Source organism: Salvelinus fontinalis, chromosome 38 (assembly GCF_029448725.1).
Source record: "Salvelinus fontinalis isolate EN_2023a chromosome 38, ASM2944872v1, whole genome shotgun sequence".
NCBI classification, from domain to species: domain Eukaryota; kingdom Metazoa; phylum Chordata; class Actinopteri; order Salmoniformes; family Salmonidae; genus Salvelinus; species Salvelinus fontinalis.
Genome location: NC_074702.1, coordinates 6,017,297 through 6,029,829, shown reverse-complemented (window position 1 = coordinate 6,029,829; position 12,533 = coordinate 6,017,297). Strand labels below are relative to the sequence as shown.

Here is a 12,533-nt window from a genome sequence, read left to right as displayed (position 1 = left end):
GATTGCTATGTAAAGGGGTGAAGCTGCCTTGGACTTTTGTTTTGTTTTTGTGCTGCAACTATTCTCAGGAAATCTTGAGCAATGCACTAAGTAATTATGCAAACCTGTGGGGGAGATATGCTGTGTATATATGTAGCCTATGTATGTTCATACATGTGTATGAAGAGGTAGTGACACCTTTCACTCAAAAGTACGGTTCCAATATAACACCTTGTACCACATGACTATGAGGAAATAGGATAAAAGCAAATCGAGAAATACTAGATATCCATTTGTATGGTAAAACATGTACAATGTAGTGTACATCAATTGAAACCAGCCAGTCACACACATTGTGCTGAAAGGTTTTTTGTGCTGAGGGGTGTTGCTACCAGCATTTAGAGAGCTTGGTGAGTGAATGAGAGGGAAACATTATGCCAGCTGTGAAGCGTGGTGTTTCTATGGAACTTTATGTCGTTTTATTTGGCTTTGGTGAAGGGATCTGGGGTCTGTTTTGAATAGAGACCCCACTATCAGGGATACATTTTTGTCTTTCCGTTTTTAGTGGACCTTCTGTCAGAGATATGAATTCATTTTCCCATCATTTGTTTCAGATAATGTAAAGAAAACAAATAAATAAACAAAGATATCTATCCCTGTCTGTTTGTGTTATTTATTTGTTTGACACTAGTGCATGGTTCCATATCCATAGATGGTAGCCTAGGTAGGCCTAATGTAGTCCTAATTAGGTAGGCCTAATGTAGTCCTAATTAGGTAGGCCTAATTAGTCTACAGCCTGTTTCCTACTGTATTACATTGTAGATAATGAGTTGTAACTTTGATCTGTCATTTGGTCTCTGAACGTTTATTTAGTGCATTTATTCATCCAATACCTAATTCAAATTCCCAATGCAATAGATTTCCCACAGCAAAAAGTATTAAATTATAGTAGATTATTTTTCACAACAAAAGTGCATGCACTGACTAGGCCTAACTTCTCAGCTGCAGGCTTTCACACACTGTACCCAGATTCACTTCTGCCAATGATGCAGGGAGGAATGTCAACCAGCCTCGACACCGGTGGCTTTGGGTTGTCGCAGGCAGACGGAACGTCATAATCCAATTAGCAGCACTAGTTGAGCTCGCTAAACCAACTAGCTAGCCTGGCCAACAACCGACTGTACTGCTAACTAAACTGAACGTGTGAGTGTTTTGTCATTTTTGAGTCAGCAGTGAACAAGTCAAGGAGAGAAGCAACAACCCAAAGAGGGGAACCTTTCAGGTTATCAACATCATTGGTCATCTAATGGCAGGAAGGTGAATGGAGATTAGTTAGCTAGAACATTCTTAGCAGCACATAGCAGCTAAATTAGCTCAACTAGGCTAATTTATCTGGACCAGCAACAGCAAGTGCGCTTTTTTTATTTGTTTGGCTAACTGTACATATAATAAGATGCCATATGCTGCTTAAGATATCTTACATACAACTTTATTCAAGTATAGATTGTTAAATGAGCACTAGGGCAATAACTCTGTAGCTGGCTAACTGGACTAGCTAGTTTGCTCCAAAACAAAGTTCCCTTCGTTCTCTGTTCCAGGATGCTGACGCTACGCCGGATGCTATGGAGCACAGGTGCGCACTCGGCCGCGGCGCAGCAGCGCGTCTCGCCTCATCTGGCCCAGCGCTACGGCACCGCAGCAAAGCAACAGGTAGCCTTCTCTCACCTAGTGTAGTTTAAACGATTTCTGTTTTCGAGACTAGGCTACAGCTGCCTAGGCCTCCGTCTAGCCTATTATCGTAACATAAATTATTATATGTATGTGTGTTTATCTGGGTTGCTAGGAGAATCTAAAGAAGACTAAATTTGGGCCCTTGAGTGATCAAGACCGGATTTTCACAAACTTGTATGGCCGCCATGACTGGAGGTAGTAACATCCAAAACTTAACATCACTGTGTACATACACACTCTGGATGCCATCAAATCTATGCACATATCACTGTGTACATACACACTCTGGATACCATCAAATCTATGCACATACACACTCTGGATACCATCAAATCTATGCACATACACACTCTGGATACCATCAAATCTATGCACATACACACTCTGGATACCATCAAATCTATGCACATACAGTACTCTTGCCCTCTTCTTCACCATCCATAAAGTGTCCTTGTCTCCTTGTCCCCTTCCCTCAACATACCCGAGAATACATGATATGTGAAAACAATGCATACATCAGGTACATAGGAATTATTAGGTGATAGTGGTCTATTTAACACGGGATCTATATTCCATTGTGTCCCCAGTCTGAAGGGTGCTCTGCGTCGGGGGGACTGGTATAAGACTAAAGAGATCCTCCTGAAGGGGACAGACTGGATCCTGAATGAGGTCAAGGTGTCTGGTCTGAGAGGGAGAGGAGGAGCTGGCTTCCCCACCGGCATGAAGTGGGGCTTCATGAACAAACCCAGCGACGGCAGGTAAGAAAGAGAGAGAGAGAGAGAGAGAGTGTGTGTGTGTGTGTGTGTGTGTGTGTGTGTGTGTGTGTGTGTGTGTGTGTGTGTGTGTGTGTGTGTGTGTGTGTGTGTGTGTGTGTGTGTGCAACAGTGGCGGTTGGTACCATTTTTTTATGAGCATGGCCTTATTTCTATCACAGCATATTGGATGACTGTCATTGATATTCCATTCACCCAGCTCAATGTAACATCGATAGGTTTAGGCTACTACTTGATACTCAAATTTTCTCTGTACCCATCATGAGATTGCTACAACCTAGCTTATGAATAAAAGGTTTACAACGTACGCTAGGTGAACAGGTCGAGAGAAATTTGAGTAATCAAGGTGACAGACATTGATACATTCAATACCGCCTTGTACACTCTTGTCTGCATCTAGCTGATCTAGGGTGTAATCATTAGTCCAACAGTTCACACACAAACACAGTTCACTTTCATAGCAGCCACATACAGTACCAGTCAAAAGTTTGGACACACCTACTCATTCAAAGGTTTTTCTTTATTTGTACTATTTTCTACATTGTAGAATAATAGTGAAGACATCAAAACTATGAAATAACACATATGGAATCATGTAGTAACCAAAAAAGTGTTCAACAAATCAAAATATATTTTATATTTGAGATTCTTCAAAGTAGCCACCCTTTGCCTTGATGACAGCTTTGCAGACCTTCATATCATAACCGCTAACCGCTACACACCACCTACATCGTTTGGCACCATATTATAACAAAATAGTCAATATAGCTACTAGAACTAATGTGTTAGTAAACCCGCTACAGTCATGCAATACAGTGTACAGTCAGCAAGGAGTTTAGTAGTTACACCGGCGGGCCCCAGTGGCAGTAAATTAATCAAACCAAAAGCTTACCTTGACTTGGAAGAGTTCCAGTGTTGGATAGCCATAGCCAGCTAGCTAACGTAGCATCCCTTTCTGTTTGAGCCAGGTGTTTGAGTAGGCTAGCTCAAAAGTGGAAAAAAACAAAATATAGCTATCTCTCTCTTGCTTCTCATTCACTTTTGAATAAATGAATTTGTTCAAAACTGTTCAACTATTGTCTTTCTCTTTGAGTCAACTACTCACCACATATTATGCACTGCAGTGCTAGCTAGCTGTAGTTTATGCTTTCAGTACTAGATGAATTCTCTGATCCTTTGATTGGGTGGACAACATGTCAGTTCATGCTGCAAGAGCTCTTATAGGTTGGAGGACATCCTCCGGAAGTTGTCATAATTACTGTGTAAGTCTATGGAAGGGGGTGAGAACCACGAGCCTCCTAGGTTTTGTATTGAAGTCAATGTGCCCAGAGGATGACAGAAACTAGCTGTCATCCAGATATGCCTTTGGTTCTACTATACAGAGTGCTGTTGAGGCTACAGTAGACCTTAATTGCAAAACATTGTGTTTTAATCAATTCTTTGGTGAGGTGAATATATTTAGTGTAGTTGTATCTAAAAAGGACAACATTTTAAATGTTTTCTGAAGTTCACTGAGGACGATGGTCCTCTCCTTCCTCCCCTGAGGAGCCTCCACTGGTGTGTAACATACAGTATCTGTGTATCTCAGACCTAAGTACCTGGTAGTGAATGCAGATGAAGGAGAGCCAGGAACGTGTAAGGACAGAGAGATCATGCGTCACGACCCTCACAAGCTGGTGGAGGGTTGCCTGGTGGCTGGGAGGGCCATGGGAGCCCACGCCGCTTACATCTACATCAGAGGAGAGTTCTACAACGAGTCCTCCAATACACAGGTCAGAGTCCTACAACGAGTTCTCCAATACACAGGTCAGAGTTCTACAACGAGTCCTCCAATACACAGGTCAGAGTTCTACAACGAGTCCTCCAATACACAGGTCAGAGTCCTACAACGAGTCCTCCAATACACAGGTCAGAGTTCTACAACGAGTCCTCCAATACACAGGTCAGAGTCCTACAACGAGTCCTCCAATACACAGGTCAGAGTCCTACAACGAGTTCTCCAATACACAGGTCAGAGTTCTACAACGAGTCCTCCAAAACACAGGTCAGAGTTCTACAACGATTCCTCCAATACACAGGTCAGAGTTCTACAACGAGTCCTCCAATACACATGTCAGAGTTCTACAACGAGTCCTCCAATACATAGGTCAGAGTCCTCCAATACACAGGTCAGAGTTCTACAACGAGTCCTCCAATACACAGGTCAGAGTTCTACAACGAGTCCTCCAATACACAGGTCAGAGTTCTACAACGAGTCCTCCAATACACAGGTCAGAGTCCTCCAATACACAGGTCAGAGTTCTACAACGAGTTCTCCAATACACAGGTCAGAGTTCTACAACGAGTCCTCCAATACACAGGTCAGAGTCCTCCAATACACAGGTCAGAGTCCTCGAATACACAGGTCAGAGTCCTACAACGAGTTCTCCAATACACAGGTCAGAGTTCTACAACGAGTTCTCCAATACACAGGTCAGAGTTCTACAACGAGTCCTCCAATACACAGGTCAGAGTCCTCCAATACACAGGTCAGAGTCCTACAACGAGTTCTCCAATACACAGGTCAGAGTTCTACAACGAGTTCTCCAATACACAGGTCAGAGTTCTACAACGAGTTCTCCAATACACAGGTCAGAGTTCTACAACGAGTCCTCCAATACACAGGTCAGAGTTCTACAACGAGTCCTCCAATACACAGGTCAGAGTCCTCCAATACACAGGTCAGAGTCCTCCAATACACATGTCAGAGTCCTACAACGAGTCATCCAATACACATGTCAGAGTTCTACAACGAGTCCTCCAATACACAGGTCAGAGTCCTACAACGAGTCATCCAATACACAGGTCAGAGTCCTACAATACACAGGTCAGAGTCCTACAACGAGTCATCCAATACTCATGTCAGAGTTCTACAACGAGTCCTCCAATACACAGGTCAGAGTTCTACAACGAGTCCTCCAATACACAGGTCAGAGTCCTACAACGAGTCATCCAATACACAGGTCAGAGTTCTACAACGAGTCCTCCAATACACAGGTCAGAGTTCTACAACGAGTCCTCAAATACACAGGTCAGACTACCTGCTTAGACTGGTTGGAGTCCTGTCCTCTCCTGTCTCCTCCACAAACGAGCACACACACACTTACAGTATGTCCTATCCTGTCCACCAGGTGGCGATAAACGAAGCGTATGCAGCAGGGTTGATAGGCAAGAACGCGTGTGGCTCTGGGTACGACTTTGATGTGTTTGTGATGCGGGGGGCGGGAGCCTACATCTGTGGGGAGGAGACGGCCCTCATTGAGTCCCTGGAGGGCAAGCAGGGGAAACCCAGACTCAAACCACCCTTCCCCGCTGACATAGGTGAGGAAATTACCTACCACCTTTGGATTGACCTTAATCTCGACAAAAAAGAAACTTCCAAAATAATGATAATATAGTCTACCAAAACCCTAACGGAAAAACCACATGATTTCACATGTGGAAAATGTGTAGTTTCATGTTATCACATGTTGCTTTACATGTTGTCACATTATCACATTAACTTGGTTCATGTGTTTTTTTCCGTAAGGGAGGTGTACATTGCATTTCTGACAGTTTCTGTAGATTATACTGTGAAAATAAATGCTCTTATTGACTTTCTCTCAATGTACCACCTTGTCTTTGGGTCTCCAGGGGTGTTCGGATGCCCAACAACAGTTGCTAATGTGGAGACGGTTGCCGTGGCGCCTGCTATCTGTCGTCGAGGTGGAGCGTGGTTTGCGAGCTTCGGGAGAGAGAGGAATGCTGGGACAAAGCTGTTCAACATCTCTGGTCACGTAAACACTCCGTGCACAGTAGAGGAAGAGATGTCCATTCCTCTCAGAGAACTCATAGACAGACACGCAGGTGTGTGTGTTCGTGCAAGTGTTAGTGTGACAAGTTTTCTAGTACTGTCTGTATTTGTGTTACTGTGTGTGCAGGGGCGAAAATTTGATATCAACTTTGGAGGGGACAATTACATTACATTTTCTCAAGAGCAAATCCTGAGGGGGACACCAAAAGTAGTGCTGTAACACATAGCCTACGTTGTAATATGTTAAATGTATATTGAGGAACCATAATCACTACTACTGGATAATTGATAGGTACAGTAGTTAACTGAAGGGTTGTCCCAACTTGTTCAAATATTTAAATCATTATAATAATAATAATAATAATAATAGTTATAGCAGTGTTCCTTATCAGTCCAGTATGTATGCAGGTATTTGTACTTACAACCAGCAATACCAAGAAAGGCCAGTAGGTGGCAATGGTACTGTACACTGTATGGGTGCAGTTTTCGTAAATACAATGAACATGGTGTGATCTCGTCTAAAATAATCTCCATTGAGAACCATCACAAAGTTGGTCTCCACTGGCCTGAGTCTACTACAATAGTTTTACAAGAACAAAAATATACAAATAAGTACAGTTCTAAAAGCAAAATAACTACTTCAATGAATAACCCAAATAAATCAAACAAAATATCCTTCAGTCAGTGTCTCAACTTTTCAAACAGCAGGTCACACAAAGTATGCAATTTTAAATAAAATAGCACTAAATAAATAATTAGTAAGTGTAGTCATGTACTAAAAACTGAAAACTACTAAACAAAAGAACAAATATCATACTATACACCAGGGGTTCTCAAACAGGGGTCCATGGACCCCTAGGGGTGTAATTGAAAGGGGTCCGTGAAATCAAAAAGTGTAATGAACGTATTCAGTACCACAAGGTTTCCAGTAACTTTACATATAATATAGAGGGGGTGGAGGTCCCTGAGGACCGCTCAAAACCTTGCCTGCCTTGCCTCAAAATATACAGGGGTTCCAGTACCCCAAAAAAGGTTGAGAACCACTGCTATACACATTACTGAACAAAAGAACTGAACATATGTTTGCGGGTTTCAATGGATCCAACAAATTACTAGCAGATATTTTCCCTCTTGAGACTGTCCAGCCTGTCTTTATGTACATTATAGACAACTACGCCGTTCAGTCTCTCTTGGCCAATGCTAGCCCGTAGCCAAGTCTTTAACCTGCGGAGTGCACTGAAACTCCTCTCAGCCTCACATGAAGACACTGGCACCACAGACAAAATTCTGATCAGCACCTCAACTTGGTCAACTTGGTCTTCAATAGAGTCAATCAATGTTGTTGCTTTCTCATACAGTCAAAGGTAGCTTTCATCATTTCTCGTGCCCCTAAGAGATGACCGCACACACTCGACTGCAGCCTGCATACCAGAGACAGTCTTAGTTTTCTTCTGCAGTGAAATGTTTAGACATTCAAGCTCTCCAAGAACAGCAGAGGCAAGTGTGAGGCCCAACACAGTCTTGCCTTTGCTGAAGTGCTCGAATAAGCCACTGGCAGTTGAAGCTGTCTTGGATGCAGATTTTGCCATCTCCTCTAGGCTGCTGAGTACCCGCTCATACTGCCCTAGCACAGCTCTAATAGCAGTATTCCACACAGTCCACCCTGACCAGGGTGGTCAGATTTGTATCTTTGGACGTGGCAATCGATTCAAACATGCTCTTAAACTTTCCTGACTGGCCATAGAGGACACCTAACTGATGGACCCAAGAAAGGGAATCCCGGATCAGTGGGGGGCTGAGCAGCCAGCCTGTATAATCAGATTTACACAGTGTGCTCCACAATGGACATAGAGGGCTAATGGCTGCTGCCTCCTCACAATTGCCTGTGCACCTGTGTATTTTCCTGCCATGTTTGAGGCACCATCGTAACTCTGCCCACGTAAGCCAGACATGGGCAAATTGAGCCTCAACAACACATCAGTTGCCACTTTCGCAATGCCCTCACCTGTTGTCTCCAACACCCTGTATAGCCCAATAAACTCCTCGTGAGGGACAAGGTCATGGTCAACATAACGCAGACAGACACTCTCCTGTTCAGCACCAGAGACATCTTGAGTACCATCAACAATTAATGAAAATTGTACAATCGGAAGAGACCTAATCTCAGCTGCAATGCCTCGAATGACTGTATTGGCCATGATGTTCAGAATTTCATTCTGTGCTTTGGGGCCTGTGTACATTGTGGTACGCTCTGTTAACCACTTCAGTAAAATCCTCTTCTGCCCTAAGTTTCAAAAGCTGGTATAAATTCCCACTGTCATCCGTGTGGCCTCTAAAGGCTTGTCCCTGTCTTACTACATGCCGCACCGAACTAACAATTTTCATCAAGCAATGCCTTGCGTCATCCTGCTGTTTACCCCACGCGCTGGATAACTGGACACTGATTGGATTTAGCTGGTGTGCTGTTACAGTTACAAAGTGGCGGTGGGTTTGGCAGTTTTGATGTGCTGTGAATTTTTCAATGGCTTTTCTCCAGTTCCTAAATCCTGCACTAATGAAGGCAGCATCTGCTCTTCGGCCAAAAGATGGCTGGCTTGAAAACCCTTGGCTACAGTGAAAACACAACACTCCTTTTATTGATGGATTATAATGTAGCCAGGGGAAATCGCGAAACCATCTCTCTTGAAACGTCAACACTCTGTTGGCAAGAGTTTGCGGTTCTATAAATTGTGGGTGTGGCTGATATGGTTTTGTGCCATCACTGTGGTAACTGGACAATGCTGTGCCACTGTCCCCTATACTGGTGCTGCTGGCAACAAGGGTGAAACCTGGTCCTGCAGTGGCTGTGACACTGTCCTCTGAAGTCTCTCCCCCTGGCTCTTTCCCTTTCACCACCCTCACTGACTCACAGTCTGTCTCCTAGAAAATAAATAAGGTTTTGCCGTACTCCTAACTACCGGTACCCAAAACTACACAATTAATCACAACAGCAATACCATTGCCGTAAACAAATCTTAGTTTAGTCACCAGTTTGAGTTGAGTGGGGGTATCCATGGCATTTTCCAATTATGTCCCTATTTACAAGTAAAAAAAATTGAGAACCTTTCATAATGTTGCCAAACAAAGAGTCAACAAACTTACCTGAGACTCCCTGTCTCTGCCAGTCTGTCCCTGCATATCTGTCCCCAACTCTGCTGTCTGTGTGCCATCTGTTGCCTGCTCTGCCTAATGACATCATTGTGAAACATTTCCATTAGCATTTAACTTCTTTCTTATGAACATTTTATCAACTCGTCTTTGAGATATTAGGCTACTAGGGTTCTTACTATGCGTTTTGGTGTACTGAAAAATACTCTGATGTCCGTCTTTTTACTTTTTTCTGACATGTTTCTACCTGGCTGGCCGGTCTAGCTGCACACACACACATTTACACAACACATGCTGCAACGTTTTGAAATTTTAACATAGTTTGTTTCATATTGGCAGGCTTCCAACAATAGCTGAATTTGCAAAGCTAGCGAGCACCAATTCCGTTTCTGTGGTGTTTGCTATAATCTTTGCTACCTGGTTAAATAAAGGTGAAAAAAAAAAAAAGAATCACTAGCGACAATTTAGCTTTTGCAACGAGACCATTAAATATATTTAAGACAATGGTATAAGAGAGTGTAGTTCTGTTCAGTTTGGATTTCAGTTTATCGCTAACCTTATCACAGGGACTTTGAAGCACTACAGCTGCATGCTAATCTTGGAATAAACTGACGATAGCAAATATTCCATCTTTGACGACGCCACATAAATGGAATAGGTACTAGCTAGCTTGATAGTTAATGTTTGCTTTAGTTTGCGCGCTAGCTCTGCAAATTCAGCTAGTGTGTGAACCCTGCAACATTTAAAAAATATATACATTGCTATGGCGCGATTGACTGGATTACCTCACGTCAGTTACGTACATTGAGTGCCTTTCGGACAGTAGATACGAACCCTCTATTACCTTGCAAGCTAAAGAACTGGCAGTGGATCAAATCATTGTGAGGCAAAGGGCGGGGGGGTCGCAATCTTGTGAAACTTAAAAACGCACTATTAAGTGTCTATAATCAGCACAAGTGCTTTCATTGCGTATTATTAATATTATTGAAATTACATAGTTATGTTTACAGTGATATATTGGGGGGGACAAATCATATTTCTCCCAGGATGGGGGGGTCGTGTCCCCCCCCGTCCCCCCTGGGATTTCCGCCTATGTGTGTGTGTATCCCAGAGTGGGTTTGTGTATGAGTGTGTATATTATTGGTGCTGCTGGTATTTGTGCGCCTGACCCTCCCCTCGTCTCTGATTGGTTCAGGAGGTGTGAGGGGCGGCTGGGACAACCTACTGGGAGTGATCCCTGGAGGCTCCTCCACACCCATTATCCCTCGCTCTGTGTGTGATGATGTCATGATGGATTTTGATGACCTCGTCCGCGCAGAGTCCGCTCTGGGCACCGCCGCCGTCATCGTCATGGACAAATCTGTAAGAACGCACTCACACACTCTATTTACTTTATATTGATGAACATGATATTTAAGGCAAATCAAACTAAACAAATAGTTTCATTTATTCCTCCAGACTGATGTAATCAGAGCCATCGCCCGTCTGGTTGAGTTCTATAAACATGAGAGCTGTGGCCAGTGCACCCCCTGCAGGGAAGGTAAGGAACTATACACTCAGTCTTGATAATTGAATGTCCACAGGTTTTGCTCCGACATAGCTTATTGCTCCAACATAAAACCCCATCCCACTTCTGATAATCTGATATCTGAGTGCCACAAAAATGACTGGGTGGATAAGTTGATCTCATCTCTTTCTCTCCCTATTTCGTTCTACCCCCCCGCGCCCACCACCAGGAGTGGACTGGATGGATAAGATGATGTGGCGGTTTGTGCGTGGCGACGCGGCCAACTCAGAGATTGATATGATCTGGGAGCTGAGTAAACAGATCGAGGGCCATACCATCTGTGCCCTGGGGGACGGGGCTGCATGGCCTGTACAGGTGAGACTACTGGGGGACGGAGCTGCATGGCCTGTACAGGTGAGACTACTGGGGGACGGGGCTGCATGGCCTGTACAGGTGAGACTACTGGGGGACGGAGCTGCATGGCCTGTACAGGTGAGACTACTGGGGGACGGGGCTGCATGGCCTGTACAGGTGAGACTACTGGGGGACGGAGCTGCATGGCCTGTACAGGTGAGACTACTGGGGGACGGAGCTGCATGGCCTGTACAGGTGAGACTACTGGGGGACGGAGCTGCATGGCCTGTACAGGTGAGACTACTGGGGGATGGAGCCACATTGCCTGTACAGGTGAGACTACTGGGGGATGGAGCTGCATGGTCTGTACAGGTGAGACTACTGGGGGACGGGGCTACATGGCCTGTGACTACTTGGGTCAGAGGTTAGATAGAAACAAGTGAGACTACTAGGTTCAGGTTAGTTAGGAACAGGTGAGACTACTGGGGTCAGAGGTTAGACAGGTAAGACTACTGGGATCTAAGGATAGCTAGGTGAGACTATTGGAGTTGGAGAAACTGTTGAAGTAACACCCTGACCTCCTCCTCCTCCGTCACTCCACCCTTCTCTTCCTTGTTTAGGGTCTGGTTCGCCACTTCCGTCCGGTCATGGAGAGCCGCATCTCAGAGTACCACAAGAAGAACCCTGCCAGGGAGGCTGACATTGAGATGATCTGAGCTGAGACAGATATCAGACTGAGACTAAACTCCCTGCTCCTAACATGCTGATCTTATCACTCCTCACTTCAAATCATTTCCATTGCTCAATGACTGCTTCTGTTTTATTGCATATTTACTGTATGTTAATGAACCTAGCACCTATTAAATACAGTCTCACTTTGTTTGTTTTTATGCATGTTTGTTATTGTGTTCATGTATTTATTAATTTCATGTATGTACTTCAGATGACCTGAATATACAAGGAAAGTGCACACACTAATAAAGTTCAATCAATCTGTTCTTGATTTTGTTGTTTTCTGTAGCCTACTCTATACTTTTATAATCTACAAACATCAAAAGAAGAGAAGAGGTGAGTCATTTTACATCATGTTTAATGACAGGTTGTGAGAGGAACATCTGGGTGGATGTCTGTAGCCACCCAATGTGGACATGTAAGTTAATGCAGGTACAGGTGTGTAAGCAGTACCTGTAACAGGGCTGTATTTGTGGTG

At 44.0% G+C, this 12,533-nt stretch overlaps 1 protein-coding gene across 2 annotated transcripts; it reads left to right on the top strand.

The window, feature by feature from the left end:
* Positions 1-1,018: 1,018 nt before the first annotated feature.
* On the top strand, positions 1,019-12,321 carry LOC129837491 (NADH dehydrogenase [ubiquinone] flavoprotein 1, mitochondrial-like). Of its 2 annotated transcripts, none has more exons than XM_055903700.1 (11): positions 1,019-1,182; positions 1,578-1,689; positions 1,823-1,905; positions 2,298-2,468; positions 4,072-4,255; positions 5,654-5,843; positions 6,156-6,368; positions 10,658-10,824; positions 10,921-11,002; positions 11,199-11,344; positions 11,944-12,321. In XM_055903700.1, the coding sequence occupies exons 2-11, from the start codon at positions 1,579-1,581 to the stop codon at positions 12,037-12,039; spliced, it is 1,443 nt and encodes a 480-aa protein (XP_055759675.1). In that variant the 5' UTR covers positions 1,019-1,182; position 1,578; the 3' UTR covers positions 12,040-12,321. The 2 variants fall into 2 exon arrangements, with proteins under 2 accessions (XP_055759675.1, XP_055759673.1); XM_055903698.1 differs by having other exon boundaries at positions 1,019-1,296.
* The last annotated feature ends 212 nt before the right edge of the window (positions 12,322-12,533 follow it).

Bases quoted from the DNA above. Each gene is read 5' to 3' on its own strand.
- LOC129837491 (XM_055903698.1), top strand. The intron at 1,690-1,822 runs GTAGCCTTCTCT...CTGGGTTGCTAG, and splicing joins GCACCGCAGCAAAGCAACAG to GAGAATCTAAAGAAGACTAA. The intron at 4,256-5,653 runs GTCAGAGTCCTA...CCTGTCCACCAG, and splicing joins ACGAGTCCTCCAATACACAG to GTGGCGATAAACGAAGCGTA.